Here is a 23,727-nt window from a genome sequence, read left to right on the forward strand (position 1 = left end):
ACAACTTTTATGTAGAGGATTCTTGTAGTGGCATTGTAGGAGCAGCACTGGACTGTGAAGCACAAGGTCAGCAGTTCAAATCCACCAGCTGCTCCTCAGAAACACTCTACAGGGTCATTATGAGTTGGGACTGACTCAACATCACTTAATAACAACAACATCTAGGTTTGAAAGTAGAATGAGAGGAAAATCTAACAGAATGGTCTCCTTATTTACCAGAATACGTTTTAAAATAAAATTTCAGAACACAGTTTCCGACGGTGAAACACAATATGTAAAAACAGAACTGTTTAGAAAATCTTTAACTCTTGGGGTAACATATTATTGCATATCTTTGTGACTTAAGTTCAAAAATCTTTAACAATGCAGCATACAGACTAAAATATTACTAGATAGAGTCTCTAAAATATAATTTATTAAATGCTAACTCTGCTGCTTTTGATGCTTTCTGTTGTTATTGTTATGTGCCATCAAGTCATTTCCAACCATAATGACCCTGCATAGGGATTACGAGGAGCAATTTGTGAGTTTGAACTGCCGATCTTGTGGTTCAAACCTATCTTGTAGTACAGCACTTACCCTACTTTGCCACAGCTAAATAATATTATTAAAAATATTTCAAGTAGATTGAATATAGAGGATTCTTCAATATTCTGTAGTAAAATATGCTCTAAATAAAATGAATTTGGATTGTGTTTTTTCTAAATGCCATCAAGTTAACAACAATGAATTTGATTTGAGTGGCATTATGTTGCAGTCATTTAGTATTAACCACATGATGTTGCTTTAGATATTGTTTCACATGAAGAAAAGGTTAAGTATAATTTCAACAGTATTATAAAATACACAAAGCAATGTTATCAATCAATAAATTAAAGTTTATACTGATGTAGCACTGTAGGATAAGCACTGAACTGCTAACTATTAAGTTGGTGGTTCAAATCTACCAGTCACTCTTTGGAAAATACTTTTCAGGGTCTCCATGAGTCAGAAGTGACTCTATGGCACTTAACAATTGTATACAAAATTCATTACATGCATAGCATCACATGTATTGATATCAATTTATAGTAATATACTTTCAATTTTTTGAGCATGATTGAAGTATTCTCTGACTTTTGTGCTTTATTATTGCAATGCAGTTCATTACTTCACATGGCTTTACTACCCATGGTTTTTGTACTTCCATCAAACAATGATTTTCCCTGATGGGTCTGGGTAAGAAAAGGTGGAAGAAGATTCTGATCGGATGATATGATTCAGTTGTGACTGTTTACATAGTCAATTATGATTGTAAAACCTTGGAACTCCAACATGTGTTTAAAACAAACCATCTCAGAAGCAAGAGAGATCTCACTATCATCAAAGAAGTGCCAGGAGTGGAGTGGATTCAGTGATCTCTATGCCCTGAACCTCCTCAACCCAGAGACTGAAAGCTGTACCACTAGTGGAGTGGCAGAGGAGCCGCAGAACCAAGAGCTAGAGAACAAGAGAGAGTGGTAGACTTCTTGGCCTACTGAACAAGTCAAGCTGAGTGCCTTTGGGCAGGAGACTTTTGTGTATGGTGAAAGGGAGTGTCCTTTGGGCACTTATCACTTTTATAATATTGCCTGGGCAGAGAAAGGTCTACTTGGAAGAACTGTGCCCTGAGTATTTCTGATTCTGAAATGTAACCTGTCAATTTCCCTAAACTTCATAACTCTGAGTACTGTGTCTGAGCTATGTGTGACCATTACAATGAATTATTGAACCCATTTGAGTAGAGTGTGCATTGGGAAGGAAGGTTGGTGTCACATGTTTTGCAGTTACTCAACAGGAAACTCTCACAACGGGACCATGAAGTAGATTAGTTAATGATAGTGCTTTGACCTGGTTCAAACCAGTGTGGTCATGACTGACAAAGCAAAATTGGGATAACCTTGAATTTGCAAAATATGGATGCCTGAAATGATACGCAAAATGGGAAAAATCATGAGTCAAAGCCCTGACAGGAAAACATGGAAGAGATGCAGTGAGGTTTTTGAGGGATCTGATAAAGGAGACTGGATTACTGCTAGGACTGTGGAGAACGATGTGCCTTCAAAGTTTCACAGTCAGCTACCATCTGTGAACAGGAATCCATTGTTGTTTCTGACTCTACTAGTCAAGAGATTTGGCTTCTATGCCACATGCACATTGCCTTTGTTTTCAAGAGGAAGATTACATTTCTAGCAGGGCATTGCCCCATAATTTTTCAAATTTAGGTCCATCCTGATTTTGGTTCATCAGAAGACACAGTTTGAAGCCTTGGTTAATGGGCCATTTGACAGACTGGAGATAGCTGGAAGCAACCTTCTGTTTCTTTTGAGTCATGTGACATGATTGCATTTTCCACATTTCTTATTAGTCAGAGTTAAAGCTTTAAGCAAGAAAAATGTTGAGACATGTAAAAGGATATTTATTGTAAACATTTACAAAACAGCCATAATTTTGTTTGTTTATAAGACAATGAGCATTTGATATTTTAATAGACTTTGAAATATTTTGCTGTTTCTTATTTTGGTGATGTAAAATTTAAAATCTGTGCTATGTCAAAACGTAACGTGCGTGACTTTATAATTACAAAGTTAGTGTGGTTGATGAGAAAAGGATAGAAAAAGTTATGAACATTTAAACTCCTAATGTATTCTGACCTGTCACTTTAACTTGCTTATCAGTTACACCTACATCAAAATCATCATTTCCTTAGGGATGGTGTCATTGTTGTTATGTGCCACTGTGTCAGTTCCAACTCTTGGTGACCTTACGAACAATAGACAGAAACGCTGTCTGGCTCTGTGTCATCCTCACAACTTGTGTTATGTTTGAACCCACTGCTGCTGCCAACGTGTCAATCCACCTCACTAGAGGTCCTCCTTTCTTTCATTTGTTGTTGTTGTTATGTGCCATCGAGTCGGTTCCGACCCATAGCGACCCTGTATAGGGTTTCCGAGGGTGTAAATCTTTACGGGAGTAGAAAGCCTCATCTTTCTCCCGCGGAGCAGCTGGTAGTTTCGAACCGCTGACCTTAAGGTTCACAGCCCGATTCGTAACCACTACGCTACCAGAGCTCCTTCATTTAGCATAATGTTATTCTCCAGGGACTGATTCCTCCTGAGAACACGTTCAAAGAATTATAGAGAAGTCTCACCATCTTTGCTTCTAAGAAGCATTCTAACAGTACTTCCTCCAAGATAGATTTGTTTGTTCCTCTGACAGTCCTTGCTACTTTCAGGAATTTTCTCCAACATCATAATTCAAATGCATCAATTTTCCTTAAGTGTGTTGTTAAGTGTTGAGTTGGTTGGACTCATAATGATCCTGTACAGGGTTAACAGTCAGCAGTTGATGGGTTTGACTTTATGATTCGAAGTTCAGTGCTTATCCTACAGTGCCAAACAAGGACTCTCTTCCTTAAGTATTGTGACTGTTGTTTTGTGCTGTCAATTTGGTTCTGAGTTATAATGACCTTGTATAGGATTTCTGAGGAGTGGCTGGTTGGTTTCAACTGCTGATCTTTCAGTTAGTAGTTCAGTGCTTATCCTATAGCACCACATCAGGACTTAGGTATAACAATATAATAGTGTCATTGAGTCTGTTCCAATTCAGCAACCCTGTATAGGGTTTCCGAGGAGCAGCTGGTGGGTCTGAACTGCCAACCTTGTGGTTTGCAGTCCAGTGCTGATCTTATAGTGCCATACCATGGTTTAGGTATATTGTTATTATTGGTACGTGCCTTTGCATCAGTTCTGACTCATAGTGACTCTGAATAGGGTTTCCAAGGAGCAGCTGGTGGGTTGGAACTGCCAACCTTGTGGTTCACAGTCCAGTGCTGATACTATAGTGCCACACCAGGACTTTGGTATGCTGTTGTTGTGAAGTGTCATCGAGTCAATTCCAAACCCTGTATAGGGTTTCCAAGGAGTAGCTAGCTGGTGAGCTTGAACTGCTAACCATGCAGTTCAAATGGCTTTGCAGTCTGGCGCATTAACCCACAGCACCACACCAGGACTCCAGACTTTGGTATAGTTGAGTATAATTTCAAATGGTACTTTTGTCTTCATTATAAAATTGGTTTGTTCCAATAATACATTTTTTCAAATACTATGTGATTTTTAACTTGTCACATTTGGTGGGGGGAGGGGGGTGGTGGCAAAGAAAAGCATTGGTTTGGCAACAATTAATTCCAGTGACTTTCAGAATCACAATGCCCCTGGCTGCTGAACCTGCATAATTGAGACCAGAGTAATAGAAAACTAGATGAGGTAAGGTGTAAGAGCTCATTAATTCTGTTGAGGCACTGGCCATAGTCCTCTGTGTCATCTTAGGAAAACTACTGATCTTGATTTCACGTCTGTCAGAAAAAATATACTAAGATAGATGATTTCTTATGTCCCTCCAAACTCTAACAGTCATGGTTCTAGCATTAATTTCTATCAACTGTAACAAGTTTATTTTTCATTTCCATGATTACATAAAGGAATGTCTTATACACACTCCTTCTCTGTGAATAAATATATGAAAAAGCAATAGGTTTATTCAGTTGGAAAGGATAGATTGCTAGTGACAACAACCATTGTTTTTAATATTTCTTGAATCAGGAGATTTTCATGGAGAGATGGTTAAATACTGGCAAAAATTTTGGTCCAATCTTGTTCTAGCATTATAAACTAACACTTCAGGCCTCACAGCTCCCGAAATTCCATTTGGATTCCATAGGGAATATGTACTGTATTATTTACTGTCAGTTTAATGCATTTGACCTGTCTCTTAAAATGATTCATACAAATTATAGAGTTTTTTAATGAAAATATGTGAATAGTAATACAGCATTCGCTATATTTTTAACACAAATATATTTTTCAAAACACACAAAGCAATATTATTGATAAATAAAATGCTAACACTGTAGAAAAAAACAAAACTTCATGACACTCAGTGCATGAACATCAACACTTTGTACTGATACCATCTACAATAATCTACTTTTTGGAATTTGAACAATGCATTTTAATGAGCATTGGGGAAACAATGATGAGGGAAATGAGTTAACCAGGAAAATGGCTTGCAAAGATGAATTATGGTCTAGGCAGAGAAAACAGGTCTGATTGGAAGGAGCCTGACATATTTTTTATAACCTTGTCTATAATATTGGGAAAACTTTAGCCTTACTTTCATGTCAGTCAAAACAGGAGACTGATTTTGATAATCTCTTAAATTTCTCTTGACTAATAGCTAGGGCTCTAATATTAATTTCAATCAATTATAACAAATTTATTTTTTGCTTCAATGATTACATGAAGGAATGTCTCTCATACATCTCATTTCTGTCAGTAAATATATTACAAAGTAATAAGTATATTCAATTGAATACTGAGCCATTCTAATCTGCACAGATAGGGTTACCAGGAGGCCAAATCAACTCAATGGTAACTCGCAATGATACACATCGAGAGTCTCTGCAGACACTGTTCTAAGTGCTTTACTTATATTAATACAATTAATCCTCATAGCAACCATAAGAGGTTGATGTTGTTGTTAGGTACCATCAAGTCGGTACCAAACCGTAGTGACCTTATGCACAGTAGAATGAAATTCTGCCTGATCCTGGGCCAACCTCACTACTGTTGCCATGCTTGACTCCATCAATCCTGCCACTTGCCCAATCCATCTCGTTGGGGGTCTTCTTCTTTTTCTCTGACCCTCCACCTTACCAAACATGATATACCTCATGACTGATCTGGATATGTTCTTTTTGACAATGAATGCAACACCATTGTTCTTCAATTTGTCATTCCCAGCATAGTAAACCATGTGGTTGTCAGTTTCAAAATAGCCAATACCAATCCATTTCAGTTCACTAATGCCTAAGATATTGATGTTTATGCGTTCAATTTCATTTTTGACAACTTCCAATGTTCCCAGATTCATACTTCGTACATTCCACATTCCAATTTTCAATGGATGTTTACAGCTGTTTCTCTTCATTTTGAGTTGTGCTCCATCAGCAAATGTAGGTCCCGCAGGCTTTTCTCCCACGAGCTTTACTCCATTCGCGTTACCATGGTCAACTCTACTTTAAGGAGGCAGCTCTTCCCCAGTCGTATTTAGAGTGCCTTTCAACCTGAGGGGCTCATTTTCCGGCACTATATCTGACAGTGTTTCTCTGCTATTCATAAGGTTTTCAGTTACTAAATATTCGGAAGTAGTTCATCACTCCTTCTTCCTAGTCTGTCTTTGTCTGGAAGCTCATCTGAAACCTGTCCATCACGGGTGATCCTGCTGGTATTTAAAATACAGGTGGCATAGCTTTCAGAATCACAGCAACTGAGAAGCCACCACAGTACTACAAACTGACAGATGAGTGGTGGCCATTTGGTTTTAAGTGGAAACTGTCATTTTAAATTTCGAGGAGATCTGTGCACATGTGCACCAGGGGAGGGGGGTGGGGTGTCCATTCACTCAGGCACCACTCTAGTCACCAGAATGGAGGTGTGCAGACAGTGAGAGACCAATGAACAGATACCAAAAAAAGAATGTCCACACCTTTATCTCCACGGTCTATCAGGCATTCATGGCTGTTCTGATCCTTCCCGCACTTGGTCTCCCAAGATGGTGGCTCCAGGAGCAGCTGACCGTCTTGAATTCAAAAGCAATAGATTTCTTGATTCTGCTACAAATTTCCCTAGCTGTAAGCCTTCCAATCTTCTAAATATTCCTTTATATGTTGTTCAGAGTTCTAGCACCATCCCCTGAGCCTGCTTGGTCTGGTATTCTGTGTTGTTGGTGACGGAGCTGAGCTCCTCACTGCACGTCTACCTGATCTGCCATCTTAGATCATAATGGTAGCATAGTGGATTAGAAACTGGGCTGCTAACGGCAGGGTCAGAAGTTTGAATCTACCAGTTGCTCCATGGGAGAAAGAAGCCTTTCTCTTTCCATAAAGATTTATCACCAAAAGAGGTAGATACCATTTTTATCTCCACTGCAGAGATGAAAGAACTAATATCTTATTACATATGAAAGAGGTTAAGTAACTTGTACAAGCTAGTGACGTGATTTGTTAGTTGTTAGAGGCAGAGTTAAGTTTCAAGTTGAAGCAGTTCTTAATTTTTACCACTATTCCCACCATTCATTAGATTTTAGTCTGTATTTGTGTTTTAAAATCATTCACTTATTTGACCAAATGAGTGTTCCTTTATCATTAAAAACAAAGCTTACTAAGACATTCCTTTCCGAATATGTTAATGTTTACATATGCTAAGCACTGTCCTAAGTGCTTTATATAAGACAATTCTCCAAACCTGACATCCTGTAGGATATCTGACCTACAAACCATCACTAAAATGTTGTTGTTTAATGCTGTCAAGTTGGTTCTGACTCATAGCAACTCTGTATAGAGTTTCTGAGGAGCAACTGGTGAGTTTGAACCACCAACCTTGTGGTTCAAACTAACTTCGCAGTCCATCACATTAACCCTTAGCACTACATCACTAATATGGTGGTGGTGGTGTATTGTGGAGTCGGTTCCAACTCATAGGGACTCCGAAACTATAAATCTTTAAGAGAGCAGAAAGCCTCACCTTTCTTTGGTGGAATGACTGGTAATTTCGAACTACTGAACTTGAGGTTAGTAGCCTGACTTGTAATCACAACACCACTAATATAGATAAGTTTAAATAAAATTGGATAGATCATTCGACCAAAAATTTACAAAAGTAGAGTCTTTGACCTGTTAATATTCATTTGAAAACAACTCTTTACTAACGTTGGTCCCATCTATTCTTTTATTCTCATTGTATACATGAAAATTGCTACCAAAAGTCTTTCCTTCTTTTCTGACTTGAACTACAATTAATATATGCTCTTGAGCAGCAAGTTGCTGTTAAAGAATAAATCAGAAATACTTCTTAGCAACACAATATACTTTCTGAAGCTAGTGCTTGTGTATAGAACAATGTTAAAAGCAAGTTCAGATATATTAAAAAAAATTTTAATGGTATCTCTTGTGACTTAATGACAATGTACTGCCTTATGAGCTATAAGTTTAGGTTAGAGTTCAAGTTACAGTACAAATCCCACACTTCTCCATTCTAGCTATGGAATGTCCAGTAGAATGTCAGTCTTAGAATTTTGAAGAGCCAGTGAAGACTTCTATATGGTTTTAAATTAGAAGGATCCCAGGTGCTACAGATACTAGATGAGGTAAGATTTTGGCAACACTGGTAACTCTTTATATGTGGAAAATGATGTTTCCCCTCTTCCACTGGAAGAAAAACATTCATAAGTATTCATCTTGAAGTATCAGAAACGTATTTTTTCTCATGAGTTAGGGCCAGTGCTATCTGTCATTTGTTGAGTTTTCTTCCTTCATGGTAGAGAGATAGCTGGGTCGTATGTACACATAAGCCATAATCTCATGATAATAGATTGTTCTGAGTCTTAAAGAACTTCTTGATCTCTAGTAAAACACTGACCCGAACATCATGAACATGAAAAATACACAGCATGGAGGATTTTCAGCACTGTGTGCCATGGTGTAATTCATAGGATGATTCATACTAGAATCCAGTTTTTGAGGCAATCCAGTCTCGATACTTAGTCACTCTTGTGTAGACTCCAGGTTTATTTGGGAGAGCGCATGATTGTCCCCAACTTACTATACCAACAAGGTACCAGATGTCACGATTATCAGGATAAACCAGAGGACCACCAGAATCACCCTGCAGAATAACAAATACATATTTGAAATGTTAACTCTGATTTAATTCAATAACATTATAATAATTTCTTTTCCAGAGAAATAAAATAAATTGATAAGTAGGACATAAAATCAGAAGAGATGGACTATAATGTTTTTCTCAATTAAGTTAAAATTTTGTGCTAAACTTTAAGTAAAGTGCTTTGTTTTTTTAATAAGGCTAACATCTATTCATATGAAATAATTACAGAATTTCTGGTTTAGAATCCTTGAATTGTTTCATAGTTTGATTAAAGGTTTTATTCATGATTTACTAAGCATGTCATATATCAAATGTTAAGTAGGTGATTAGTATATATAGGCATAGGTTCAAGAGTTCATGATCTCTTCTGAATTGTTAATATTAGCTTGTACTTTATGTACCTGTTCTTGGTTTCCTTTTCTTCTTTTTTCCACTTATATCTAATTTATATTTTCATGCTGAATTTTATGTAAGTTGCATTAAATTTTTTGGAATGAAAATGTTTCAGTAAATACATATATGTGGAGAAGTTAAAGATATGGCCTCTATAGTTGAACTGACTGAGCTCTCGTCCCAGTTCTCTTAATCACTGACTATGGCACCTTGACTGAGATACTTATTGCTGCACTTCTTCCATTTCACTTATTTAGTCTTTCTTTTATCAACTATTTATTTAATTCCTACAATACATTTTGATGAATACTGAACAAAAATTAAGTGTCTACGAATTGAACTGTGAACTGCAAGGTCAGCAGTTCGAAACTACCAGCTGTTCCGCGGGAGAAAGATGAGGCTTTCTGCTCCCGTTAAGATTTACAGCCTTGGAAACCCTGTACAGGGTCGCTATGAGTCAGAACTGACTCCACGGCACATAACAACAACAACAACATGCTCATAAAGCTTGTAGTTTAGTATAAACAAATATTAAATAAGGCTACAAATAAATGCAAAATTATAAATTGATTTTAAAGAAAGAAAACCAGCTTCTGTGGAGTCTACCCTGTCTTATGGGGACCCCCTGCATATCAGAGTAGACTGTGCCTGATAGAATTTTCAGTGATTGATTTTTCATAAGTAGATCTCCAGAATTTTTTTCTGAAGCATTTCTTAGTGAACTGGAATGGCGAACCCTTCAGTTAGCAGCTCAGTGCTTAATTGTTTGCACTACCCTGGCATACCATAACTGTGATAAGGACTATGAAAACATACAGCATAAGAATTTGAGTTGTCAGAGAGGTCAGGGGTCTCTTTGGAGTAAGCACAGTTGAACTGGTATCTGAAGAAAGGGATGTTAACCAGGTAAAACCAGTTGAGGATGAAATATGATCTAGGCAGAGGGAACAGCTCTGACAGGAAAGAATCTGACACGTGGAGGACTTGAAAACCAGCTGAAAGACAAGGAGAAAAGAATGCAATGGAGCATGTGAAGTGTGATAAAGCTGGAGAGACAAAGAGAAACTAGTCCATGTTTAGAGATTTTTGTTTCTTATCTTAATATAGGACCAAAGGTAAGCCACAGATGTGTTGATATGATCGGATTACTATGTTGTTAGAAATCATTCTGGATTTTGTCTTAACTAATGTACAAAGAAGGGCCATCGAGTGAATATGAAGAAATGAGACACTTGCTAGATAGTTAATGTAGTTGTCCAGGGGAGAGAAGTGGTAACTGGATGCATCCTCAGTCAAGAAAAAGCTAGAGTTTTACCTTAATAGAGAGATTTGAATAGGAATGATCCAGTTGCAAGAGAAATATTTAGAGCGAGGAAATTATTGTTTCCCAAAAGACTAGATACAGGAAGTGGGATTAATCTTAAAGAAAAGGGTCAGCTTCTCTTCTGTGGCTAAGCAGAAGGGTGATGAAATGGGTCCAGATGAAAGCAGAGCTGCATGCTTTGAACTGGAAAGATGAGTAAATCCCATCTTATGCCTTCTATTTTTCTCTGAAATTTTGGAATAAAAAATCATCAGCAGAGAATAAGTTGTAGGAGGAAATCACAAGGAAAATTGGAAATGTGGGGAAATTCAGAGGATGGTAGATTTGGGGAATCAAAACAAAACAGGTAAACAACAAGCTACAAAGTTCGCTGTAAAGTCCAGCTTTGTTGTCTGGACTTTATAGTGGAGGCAATGTGTTCTCTGAGGGTGGTGGTGGTGGCTGTGTGCCGTGGAGTCGGTTCTGACTCATAGCGACCCTGTACAGGGTTTCCAAGGCTGTAAATCTTTATAGGAGCAGAATGCCTCATCTTGAGTTTTTCAGGTTTGGAATTTTGCCAGACAAAAATACTAACAAGAATAGTGATTTGGGGCATTAGCAAAAGTGTTTGAAAATTCATAATTTATAATTTCTGTTGTTTTCTGATTTGTGAAATAGAGATAATTATAGTGTGTTTGTATATCATTAGACTAAATAATTTATAAAAAAAAGTACTTAACTTTTAGCTTGGTGCACTCAATACAACAGTTTTTGTTCTTATGATTACTAAATAATAGCCCCTGGTGAAATAAATGCCATATTTTTTCTCTCAGGTAAAATATATGCTAAACTTAGAAGTAGCTATGGTAACTGACACAAAACTTTCCTTTAAGTGTGTTAACCTTCACTTGGGACTTACCTTACAAGCATCTACTTTTCCATCCATGAACCCTGCACACAACATTCCTGGAGTTATCATTCCATCGTACACATCCTTTCTATTGCATACATCAGTGCTTATGGTTTCTACTCTGGCTTGTCGAAGTTTATTTTGTGTAGGTCCTAAAAAACAACAAAACAAAACAAAACAAAAAGCACAAAATAGGTGTTCTTCAAATTTAACTGTATCTACCACATACATTCCTAGGAGCAAAAACGTAAGATTATTTTATTAGCATTAATTGAGTTATCATCAAATTTTCATTCACTGTATCAACAAACGTATATATATACATTTGTTTTTTTCATGAGGAGTCATAGTTTCATTAGATTCTCAAAGAAATCTTCCCTTTAGTCTTGCTCAACAAGCACACTTTCCATATAAGGAAACTGAAACCTAGGATGGTTTATTGATTTCTCAATAGGGTATTCAAGCAGAAATCAGGACACAAGCCCATGCAATCTGTTTGCCTTACACATTCAGGAGTACTTTGCAGCATTGGAAACAGAGTGGAAGTCAATTACATGCCAGCAATCTGATTCCAACATACAGCAGGAGCAAGGACAGGAGGAAATGAAAAGGAAGTAGATTCAGGGTCCTTGTTTATGCTTAGTGAAATAGAGATAAGAAGAAAGTTAAATTGGAATGCATGTCGCATTTGGGGATTTTTTCATGCAAGACAGTTCTGTAAAAAAAAAAAAAAAAAAAGCTAAATTAAGGCATATTAGCATTTGTCTCCTAATTTCTACCATTGTTTGAACCTTAAACACATTTCTTAATTTCTCATATTAAGCATTCAAACATAACATTTCTCAGTTCTTTTTAGAACTGAGTGAACTAATGCCTAGACATCTTAAGTCCAACATTTTAATTTATAAAATTCTTAGAATTGATAGGTTTTAATGCCCTTAGGAGGTGGGACAGTGGAAGATAATATTTTATTAACTAACCAAAATGAAAATTCTCAAAGTAGTCCCAAAGGCTTTTCACTTTTATGATCATCATAAATCATTAAAATTGGAAAGAATGTAAGCAAACTAAATAGTGTCATTAAGAGAGTGGCTTAAAATATATGCCGTAACACAGTGAATTATGAGCTGGACTGTTAATTGCAAGGTCAGCCATTTGAATGCAGCAGTCACTCAGTGGGGAAAAGATGAGGTTTTCTGCTCCCGTATGGATTTACAGTCTCAGAAACCCCACACAGACAGGGTCGCTATGAGTCAGAACTGACTTGGCGACACACCACCACCAACAACCAAGCAATACTATTCACGTCTAAGAGTTTACTATTTTATTTACTCCCTTGTATTGGACTCTTGGTTTGGTACTGTAAGATCAGCACTGGACTGCAAACCACAAAGTCAGCAGTTCAAACGCACCAGTTGCTTCTCAGAAACCCTATACAGGATCTCCATGAGTCAGAACTGGCTCGATGGCACTTAACAACAATTCCCATAGCTGTTTGTTCCTTCTTATAGCACCCGGTGTGGTGCTGTAGGATAAGCACTGGACCACAAGGTCGGTTTGTACCACAAGGTTGGTGGTTCAAACTCACCAGTCACTCCTCAGAAACCCTATACAAGACCAACTCGATGGCTCTTAACAACAATAGTGCCTAATACAATCTGTTATTTTCTTCTATTTCAGTCTCTTTCATTTCTCACTACTGCTCCAATTATTTGTGAGCTAACTTGGAGTCCTGGTGTGGCACTATAGGATAAGCACTGGATTGCTTACCTCAGTGCTGATGATTCAGACCTATCTGCTATTCCTTGGAAAGCCTATACAGGCTCACACTGAGTTGGAACAGACTTGACAACACATAGCAACAAATTAGGAGCCCAGTTGCTTTAATCTTTTAATTCATAGCCCCTGTTCTGCTCTGTGCCATACACATAGAAACAAACATTATTTTTATGAAGTCTAAGACCGCTTGTTAAATCTCAGGACAAATTTGTGTTAAGAAATCAGATTGAAATTACTTACCATCATCTACAATGGATCCAAATCCCGTGACAAATACACTTGTTTTAGGTGGCAACTTTATAGATGAATCTGGGAGGCAAACTCTCTGGACTATATTTGAAAACTCAACTCCAGTAGCAAGCTGAGCCAAGGCAATATCATTTTCATTTGTGTCTCTGTGATAATTTTCATGAACGATAATTTTTCTCACATTTCGTTTTACTTCAGGTGGTGTTATAGTTATACCAAAAGTAACAATCCATTGATTTGGGTCTTTATTTCTGGCAGAAAAAAATCAGAAGTATGATTTATGATGTTTAACTTCATCTATAAAACTGAAATGGTATGTTTTTCCAACTAATGTGGATAAAGAAGGTAACAATCCTCACAACTGGGCAAATAAACAACATTATGATAAATGGATAAAAGATCAAAATTGTTAAATATTTCATTTCACTTGGATTCATAAAGAATACTCATGGAAACAGCAGTCAAGAAATCAATTGATACACGGTATTTGATAAATCTGCTGCAAAAAGACTTCTTTAAAGTATTAAAGAGCAAAGATGTCACTTTGACCCCAGCAATAATATTTTCATATGCCTCATTTGTGTGTGAAAACTGGATGATTAATAAGAAGACTGGGGAAAAAATGATGCATTTGAATTGACAAAGTATATTCACAGTTCCATGGACTCCCACCACAATAAACTAAACTTTCTCAGAGGAAGTACAGGTAGAATGTTCCTTATAAGTGAGGATGACCAGACTTCATCTCATGTATTTTGGACATGCTCCTGGTGTGGCACTTAACCATTAGGTCACTTTGAACTACAAGGTCAACTGTTTAAACTCACCAGGCATTCCTCAGATACCCTATACAGGGTCCTTATGAGTAGAACCAACTCATGGCACTTTAAAACAACCTTAGGAGGGACCAAGTTCCTGGGAAATGACGATGCTTGATATAGTAGAGGGTCAGTGAAAAAGAGGAAGATCCTCAATGAGCTGGATTGACACAGTGGCAGCAACAGTAGGCTCAAACAGAGCAATTGTGAGCATGGTGCAGGACCCGGCAGCAGCTCATTCTAGTGTGCATAGGGTTGCTCTGAGTCCAGGGGACCTAACGATGCTGCGTATTTTCCAGCAAAATCCTTACTGTGAGAGGATTTACAATTGATGATTTTTAAGAAAAAAAGGTCAAAAACATTGATGACACAAGCGACTATATGAAAGCCCTTTGAAATAGTTTTTATACTCTTACATTAATAAGACAGTATGACAATCAAATGAAATTTCAGTACTTGATTTGAATTAATGACAGTAGTAGGTGCTACACAATTTTCAATGTTTTCATTTCTTGCTTGTTATAAGCCCTTCAGGTTCTTTATCTTCTTTAATCTCAGTGAAACATTTTAAACTCAGTATTTATTCATTTGGGGTAATATACATACTAAAAGGCATTTTCCCTCTGTATCAAATTCTTGGTTCGTTATTATTTTGTGACTTACTTATTGGCTCTTGTTTATTAATTTTACTGTATGTGCAATTTGTCTACTTCACAAGCCCTCCTGTGTATTACAATTTTGTTTCTCCATCCTAGGCCTCCACCCCACTCCAATAGCCAAGAACTGCATTGTCAGCACATGTTATCCTGCTCTTAGCATTTCCACAGTCCTTTCATCTGACCTGCTTGGTTCCTCTTCTCAGACTCTTAACTTTTCCTTCACACAGATGCTTCTGTCTCTTACAAAATTGCATTTCAAGCAAACTCTATCTAGTTCTATTATCTTTTTCTTCTTTTCCAACTTTTTCTATTTTCTAATGATCTCCATTAAAAATGATTGGAAATGTAAAGAACTTTGACTTTCTCTGTATTGTGGGAAATTATGAAGAAGGAAATTACACAGAATAAATTTAAAAGGGGATTTCCTCTTTTATGGAAGATTACTGTGTTGATGAATCATAAACTTTTAAGAATAATGAACCTGAAAGATCTGAGGTATTCTAAGCACTCTTCACTGCCCCAGGGATGAACAGGAAGAGCCTGGGGAATCTCTGTGCTCCTTTGTATTACTTATTTACATTTTAAAAGGAGATTTTATTTGAAGCAGAAATCTTAAGGCTGAATCATTTGAAAACTAGAATCCTGAAGGCATGAAGACATACATGACTTCAGTCCTTTAAGAGTTTGTACTCTTAATGGGGAGACCAAATAGAAATATCTTGACCCTTCATGTATTGCCAATGAGAGGAAGGCTCAGGTAAGACCCAGGAATTAAGTGACTTATCAAATTTGAAACCAAACTCACTGCTGTTGAGTCAATTCTGACTCATAGGGACTCTATACAGGGTTTCTGAAACTGTAAATCTTTATAGGAGCCTCATCTTTCTCTCTCTGAGTGGCTGATGGCTTTGAACCACGAAACTTGTTTAGAAGCCCAATGCTTAGCTAATAGTGAGTAAAAGACCCAGTTGGTGTCAGAGAGAGATGACCAAGTTCACCTGACTTATTGTTAAAAACTTTTCCCCACCCACAGTATTACAGTGAATGAGGTAATTTTTCATGGACATAAAGATAAAAAGATTTGTTTTAAACATTGTTAAAAAATACACTATAGGCTGTTGATTGGGTTCCAACTTAAGGCGACCCTGTATAGGGTTTTAGAGGGGTGGCTGATGGGTTTGAACCACCGACCTTTTGGTTAGCAGTCCAGTGCTTATCCTTCAGTGCCAAAGGCCTTTTTAATTTCTTATAAAAGGACTGTGGGTTTCGTCTGAACTGAAGAATTATTAACAAGGGAAGACTATAAGTTTATGTTAGCATTTTAATTTAGAATTTGTTTAAACTTTACTTTAATATAGAATTAATTTTAAATAAATTAATTTAATAGAATTTAATAAAGTTAATTTGAACTTTAATTTAGTATAGATTTTGTTATATGATTCTTAAAGTAGAAGTAATTAAATCATAGTATTGTGAGAAAGAGAAATGGATTGTTGTTTTGTTTCCTGCAAACTGAATGATGTTATTATATTTAACACATGTATTTGTAGATAAAATAATAAAATTTCTTTAACACTAAAAGCAAAGATATAAAAACCACTCTACCTGCAGAAAAACCATACACTTAGTTTTTTTAATTCGTCTATTTGGATGATTACAATGTTTTATTGAAAGTACCCTAAATTTTTCTTCCGCAACCATGGAAGATGATACAAAGTTTGAATTTCTTCAGATGATACAAAGTTTGCAATGATGCAAAAAAAATGTATCATCCCAAAATTGAATCGTTTTGCTCCAAGATCATTACTTTTCTTTTCTCTTTTGGATTATTATTATCAGCATGTTGTTGTTGATAAGTGGCATTGGGTTGGTTTTGACTCATAGCAGTCCTGTATAGGGTTTCTTAGGAGTGGCTGATGGGTTTGAAGCACTAAATTTTCAATTAGCAGTCCAGTGTTTATACTGGTTTATAGTACTATACCAGAACTCCATTATAAGCATTGTTGTTGTTGTTGTTAAGTACTATCGAGTCAGTTCCAACCCACAGCAACCCTGTATAAGGTTTCCGAGGAGCAGCTGGTGAGCTTGAACCACTGACCTTGTGTCTCCCTATTCTTTAAATCCATCCTTTGACTTTACAACCTCAATTATCCATGGTGCAATATCTCTGCTTCTGGTCATATAAAAATTTCTTGAAAGTGCTTTCTAAACTCACTGTATCTGATCCTTCTCCTTCTAGTTGCTCTTGAATCCATTCACTTCTCCATCATATAACCAAAATTTCTTTTTTAAGATGTCAGTGATTTCCACTTTGTTAGATTCGGTAGGCAATCCACTTTGTTAGATTCAGTGAGCAATTCTCATGTGGATCTATCTAGGGAAGCTATTCTGGACTTACTGAAACATACATTTCCATTATTATAAGTGATGCCTTCCATCACTTGCTAAGTGCCTTGAAGTCAGTTCTGACTCATGGTGACCCTGAATAGGGTTTCCAAGAAGCACCAACCTTGTGGTTAACAATCCAATATGTATCCTATGGTGCCACACCAGCATATTCCTCACTAATTGTTAATAAATTGGTATTCTGGTTTTTTGTTTGTTTGATTTTTAACCCACATAAGCAGAGAAAGTTATAACCAAAGTGGAGGATAGTCTCACCAAAAGGACAACTATGTAAACATTGAAAATCAGAAAGCATTAACAAATGAGTAGGATTCAAATTTCTGTCTAAGAATGTGAGTTATTTGAGTACTGTAAATATAAATGGAAGCCCTGTGTACAGTGGTTAAGTGCTCAGCTGCTAACTGAAATGTCAGCAGTTCTAACCCACCACTGGCTCCAAGGGAGAAAAGACCTGGTAATGTGTTCATGTAAGCTTTACAACCTGAGCAACCCTATGAGGCAGTTCTAGTTTGTCCTATAGGTTGATTTCAATTAGAATCTACACAATAACACACAAAATTAACAAAAAATATACGTAAATGAGCGCTTTCTCTAGAGCGAGAAGTGATGGACCTGAAATACATTGTCTTTACTCCATAAAGATGCAGGAATTTTGGAATCATTTGGAGCATTATCCTTGTTGTTATTAAGTTGTTAAGTCAGTTCCAACTCATAGAGATCCTGTATAGGGTTTCTGAGGAACAGCTAGTGAGTTAGAACCACTGACCTTGTGGTTAGCAGTCCAGTGTTTATCCTAAAGCACCATACCAGAATTACCCTTAGAAGGACCTTAAAGAGCTTCTTAGAGTCACCAGGGATATGCTTTGTTTAAGAAGGATGCGTGAGTAGTTCCAGTTGCCAGGCTTTGTTCTGTGTGATTTTTTTTTTTTTTTGTCTTTTGTGTACTTAAAAGGCAAAAGCTCTTAGTATATACCCTGATGGGGAAATCCCATGAAAGGAAGTTTGTGCACTTGATCTCCTGGGGCAACATGGTACTTGAGCACATTCATTTCAATGAATTGACACAGCTGGCTTTAACAGCTATGATTTCCAAAGCCTAAAGAGAAAGATCCTGCTAAATTATATATGACCAATTTTCAACATTAATATTGTGAATGCAGTTAGACAGAGTAGCAAACCTCTCCCAGTTTCTACACACTTGTCTGAATCTCAGAGGCCACAGAGATTCTTGAATAATGTAATGAAAAGGGAGAGCTTTGAGATACCTTTGATTTACTTCTAATTTATTTAATAATGAAGAAGAAGAATGGGAACCATCACTTATGTGTCAATTTGTATCACTGCTTGCATGTTACTATGATGCTGGAAGCTATGCCACCAGTAGTTTAAGTGCTGGTAGGGTCACCCATGGTATACAGATTTCAGCAGAGATTCCAGACTAAGAGGCTCAGAAGAAGGAGCGGAAAACTACTTTTGAATGTTTAGCTATGAAAACGTTGTGAATAGCAGTAAATCACTGTCAGATAGCACCAGAATCCTGGATACTGAACATGATGAATAGCACCAGAATATTGTGAGATACAGTGTCAGAAGATGAATCCCTCAAGTTGGAAGGCATCTAGATTACCACTAGGGAAGAGCTGCCTCCTCAAGTAGAGTTAACCATGATTATGTGAATGGAGTAAAGCTTTCAGGATCTTCATTTGCTGATGGGGCACAACTCAAAATTATGGGAAACAGCTGTCAACATCCTTTAGTAAATGAAATATAGACTGTACGAAGTATGAATCTAGGAAAGTTGGAAGTTGTCAAAAATTAAATGGAACACATAAACTATGGTCCAACCTCTCTGCTTCCTTTCATATAAAAATTTCTTGAAAGCATTTTCTAAACTCACTGTATCTGATCCTTCTTTTTCTAGGCATTAGTGAGCTGAAATGGATTGATACGGTCATTTATATATACTAGGCACGTGGTTGACTATGCTGGAATGACTAATGAAAAGAAATGGTGTCACATTCATCATCAAAAAGAATATTTCAAGATACATCTTGAAGTACAATGCTGTCAGTGATAGGATAATATCCATACACCTACAAGGAAGATAGAGAAAGATGAGGCTTTCTACTCCCGTAAGGATTTACACCCTCGGAAACCCCGTACAGGGTCGCTATGGGTCGGACCCGACTCGATGGCACTTAACAACAACAACAACAACACAAGGAAGATAACTTAATGCTGCTATTATTAACATTTTTGCATCAATCACTAAAGCCAGTGATGATGAAATTAAAGAATTCTACCAGCTTCTTCAGTCTGAAATTGATGAAACATGCAATCAAGATGTAGTGATAATTACTGGTGATTTGAATGCAAAAGTTGGCTACAAAGATTAAGAATCAATAGTTGGAAAATATGGCCTTGGTAATAGAAATGATGCTGGAAATCACATGATAGAATTTTGCAAGAACAATGACTTCTTCATTGCAAATACCTTTTAAAACAATATAAAAGATGATTATACATATGGACTTCACCAGATGGAAATCAAAGAAATCAAATTGACTAAGTCTGTGTATGGAAAGGGATGGTGGAAAAGCTCCAAACAAGGCCACTGGCAGACTGTGAATCAGACTATTAATTGCTCATATATAAGCTCCAAACAAGGCCACAGGCAGACTCTGTGAAACAGACCATCAATTGCTTAAGAAAAAATTTTAAAAGTCTGCACAGCCAAGATATAACCTTGAACATGTCCCACCAGAATTTAGAACAGATATTTTCCATTAGACACTAATGACCGAAAACCAGAAGAGTTGTGGGATGACATCAAAAACATCCTATAGGAAGAAAGTAAAAGGTCATTATGAAGACATGGAAGAAAGAAAAGAACAAAATGGATGTCAGAAGATACTCTGAAGCTTGCTATCCAGTGTAAAAATGCTAAAACAAATGGAAGACATGAGGAGGTAAAAAAACTGAACAGAAAATTTCAAAGGACAGCTCAAGAAGACCGTCATATATTATAATGAAATGTGCAAAGACCTGGAGTTGGAAAACCAAAAGGGAAGAACGCATTCGGCATTTTTCAAGCTGAGGGAATAGAAGAAACAATTCAAGCCTTGATATGCAATATTGGAGGATTCTACGAGCAAAATATTGAATGATGTAGAAATCTTCAAAAGAAGATGGAAGGAATATAGAGTCACTGGTCCAAAAACAAATGGTCAATGTTCAACCATTTCAAAAGGTAACATGTAATCAAGGGCCAATGATATTGAAGGAAATATTTCAATGTGCATTGAAGGCATTGGCAAAGAGCAAGGCTCCAAGAATTTATGAAATACGAATTGAAATCTTTCAACAAACTGATGTAGCATTGGAGGCACTGACTCATCTATGCCAAGAAATTTGACCAACTGGTTGGAAGCGATCCATATTTATCTCTATTCCAAAGAGAAGTAGCTCAATTAAATGTGGAAATCATGGGATAATATTATTAACATCGCATGCAAGTAAAATTTTGCTAAAGATAATTTAAAAAAATGATTGCAACATTGCAAGAGGCTTCAGCCAAATTCAGATGAGCAAATGGAATGAGGGATATGATTGCTTATATTAAATGGATTTGGGTTGAAAACAGAGTATACCAGAAAGATGTTTTCCTGTACTTTATCAATTATGCAAAAGCTTTAGACCTTGTGAATCCTGACAAGCTATAGACAACACTGAAGAAAATGAGTATTCAAGAACACTTAATTGTATTCATTAGGAACCCGTACATAAACCAACAGACAGTTGTTCAAACAGAATAAGGGAACACCGAATGGTTTAAAATCAGGAACGTTTTGTACCAGAGTTGTGTTTTTTCACCATACTTATTCAAACTATGTGCTGAGCAAATAATTCGAGAAGCTGGATTATATGAAGAAGATTGTGGCATCAGGATTGGAGGAAGACTTGCTTGCTGAAAGTGAAAAGGACTTAAAATACTTAGTAATGAAAATTAAAAACCACAGCCTTCAATATGTACTATACCTCAGTGTAAAGAAAACAACAATCATCACTACTGGACCAATAAATAACATCGTGGTAAATGGAGAAAGATTGAAATCATCAAAGACTTCATTTTGCTTCAATCCATTGTCAACACTCATGGAAGCAGCAGTCAAAAAAAAATCAAACGACGTATTGCATTAGGCAAATCTGCTGCACAAGAGCTCTTTAAAGTGTTCAAGAGCATAGATATAAGTTTGAAGATAGAAGTACTATGCCTTACGTAAGGCATAGTATTTTCAATAACCTTATATGCATGTGAAAGTTGGACAGTGAATAAGGAAGACCATAGAAAAAGGAGAAGTGTTGGAGAAGAATATTAAAGTTATCATGGATTTCCAGAAAAACAAACAAGTATGTGTTGAAAGAAGTGCAAACAGAATGATCCTTAGAAACCAATATGAGCAGACTTTGACTCTCATAGTTCAGATATATTACCAGGAGGGAACAGTAGCTGGCATAGAGCATCATGCTTGGTAAAGTGGAGGGATAGCTAAAAAGAGGGGGACCTCCAATGAGATGCATTGATACAGTAGCAGCAACAATGGGTTAAGCGTAGCAGTAATGATAAGGATGGCACAGGACCAGATGATGTTTAGTTTTGTTGTACATAAGTTTACTATGAGATACAACAGCCTCAAGGACTCTTAACAACAACAACAAAAATAGCTGTTGGGGAGAAAAACACAATATATGTGAGTAAATTTTCTACTTGAGTTTAGGGAAGAGTTTTAACTTGTTATTGGTATAATAGTCTGTCTTTTCACTAAAATAATTCAACCTGTAATAGGAAAGATGGCACTTTAGGATCATAGTAATTCTAGAAATAATGGTAATAAACATAAGAGATATACAAAGCAACATCATAGCTATTGAGAAGGGAGAGAGGAAGATATGATCAGAGGCAGAGTACAAGCATAAGATATCCAAGGGATAAAGCAGGGTGAACTTACTTCCGGAAGCAGTGAGCTGCTGTGAGGAGCCACGTGTTACTGATGAGACTGGCTCCACATTGATGGCCTGACCCTACGAGTTGGAGGCTGGCCTGCCATGGCCACTCCCCATCTATAGCTGTTTCTCGTCCATTGACAATCCTTTCAGTAGAAGAGGATGGAGGTATTGGCATGTTTGAAGATGTCATCCTTATCCCACAGCCTGCCACAGAAATACATGTTAGCTTGTTTTTATGAAAAGGAGAACAGAAAACACATCCTAATTTGCTTGGGTGGAGATGCTTAGGTAAACTATTGCTGCTGTTACTGTTCAACCCATTTCCAAAACTCAGCTTCTGAGGATATTTAATAGAAGTCCCACAGATACTATTCAGGTTCAAAAGGAATAGTTAATAACATTTAAACACATCCGTTCCATGGTATGGCAATGTCAGATAAACTTTGGACTGCTAAACTAAGGGTCAGAAACCCTACACAGGGTCACTATGAGTTGACTTGATGACAAACAACAATAAAAAAGTCCAGATATTGACATATCTTTCTCTTTAAAGCATATATGGATTGATAATTTAGTAGGCATTACAAATGTATAGATCCTCTGATAAATGTTTTGTTTCATTTTATTTTTCCCAAGCAATACATTTTTCAGATAAGTAAACTAGACTTTGGATATTGTTGTTGTTACGTGCCATTGCATAGGTTCTGACTCATAACAACTCTGTCTAGGATTTCTGAGGACTGACTAGTAGGTTTGAACCACTGACCTTGTGGTTAGCAGTTCATTGATTATCCTACAGCACCACAATAGGACCCCTTATATTTGTTTTGTTTGTTTGTTAAGTGTCGTCGAGTCGGTTCCAACCCATAGCAACCCTGTACAGGGTTTCCGAGGGTAGAAATCTTTACGGAAGTAGAAAGCCTCATCTTTCTCCCGCGGAGCGGCTGGTAGTTTCTTACCGCTGACCTTAAGGTTCGCAGCCCGATTCGTAACCACTACACTACCAGAGCTCCTAGGACCCCTTATATAGGGAACATAAATTCTTGGAGATTACCCACTGTTGCATGGCAGAGTGAAATATAAAATTTAGTGGATCTGAAACCAAAGCCTATGGTTTTACTGCTAGAGACACATACTGAATATAAGCCATGATTCACCCTTGACATGACTATGGATACTCTATACATTGTATTGCAAAGTCCTGCACTTTAATGATCTTAAATAATAATGGCCATTTTTGGTCTTGTGGCACTGTGGGTTAATGCACTGGACTACAGAGTCGAAACTGACTCAACGACACTTAACAACAACAACAAAATTTGAAACACTAGTTAATAACAACAAAAAATTGTATTCTGTGTTTTCAAACCCTTGCCTGATTAGATTACAAACCAACCTTAACTGGATTTGAAAGAGAATTAGTATAATTTATTAACATACCTTTTAATTATACATATATATA

General features: G+C 36.9%; 1 protein-coding gene across 1 annotated transcript in view; it reads right to left on the reverse strand.

Annotated features, from left to right (window-relative positions):
* Positions 1-8,579: 8,579 nt before the first annotated feature.
* The window catches only part of TMPRSS11F (transmembrane protease, serine 11F), a 122,148-nt gene continuing 107,000 nt past the window's right edge, over positions 8,580-23,727 (reverse strand). Inside the window, exons 7-10 of the mRNA XM_006873784.1 lie at positions 22,268-22,469; positions 13,367-13,626; positions 11,357-11,499; positions 8,580-8,741 (exon numbers count right to left, since the gene is read on the reverse strand). Of these exons, the coding sequence (XP_006873846.1) occupies positions 8,580-8,741; positions 11,357-11,499; positions 13,367-13,626; positions 22,268-22,469 (767 nt within the window). The remainder of the gene's footprint in view (positions 8,742-11,356; positions 11,500-13,366; positions 13,627-22,267; positions 22,470-23,727) is intronic.

This window comes from Chrysochloris asiatica, unplaced genomic scaffold (genome assembly GCF_000296735.1).
Source record: "Chrysochloris asiatica unplaced genomic scaffold, ChrAsi1.0 scaffold00254, whole genome shotgun sequence".
In the NCBI taxonomy this organism is placed as follows: domain Eukaryota; kingdom Metazoa; phylum Chordata; class Mammalia; order Afrosoricida; family Chrysochloridae; genus Chrysochloris; species Chrysochloris asiatica.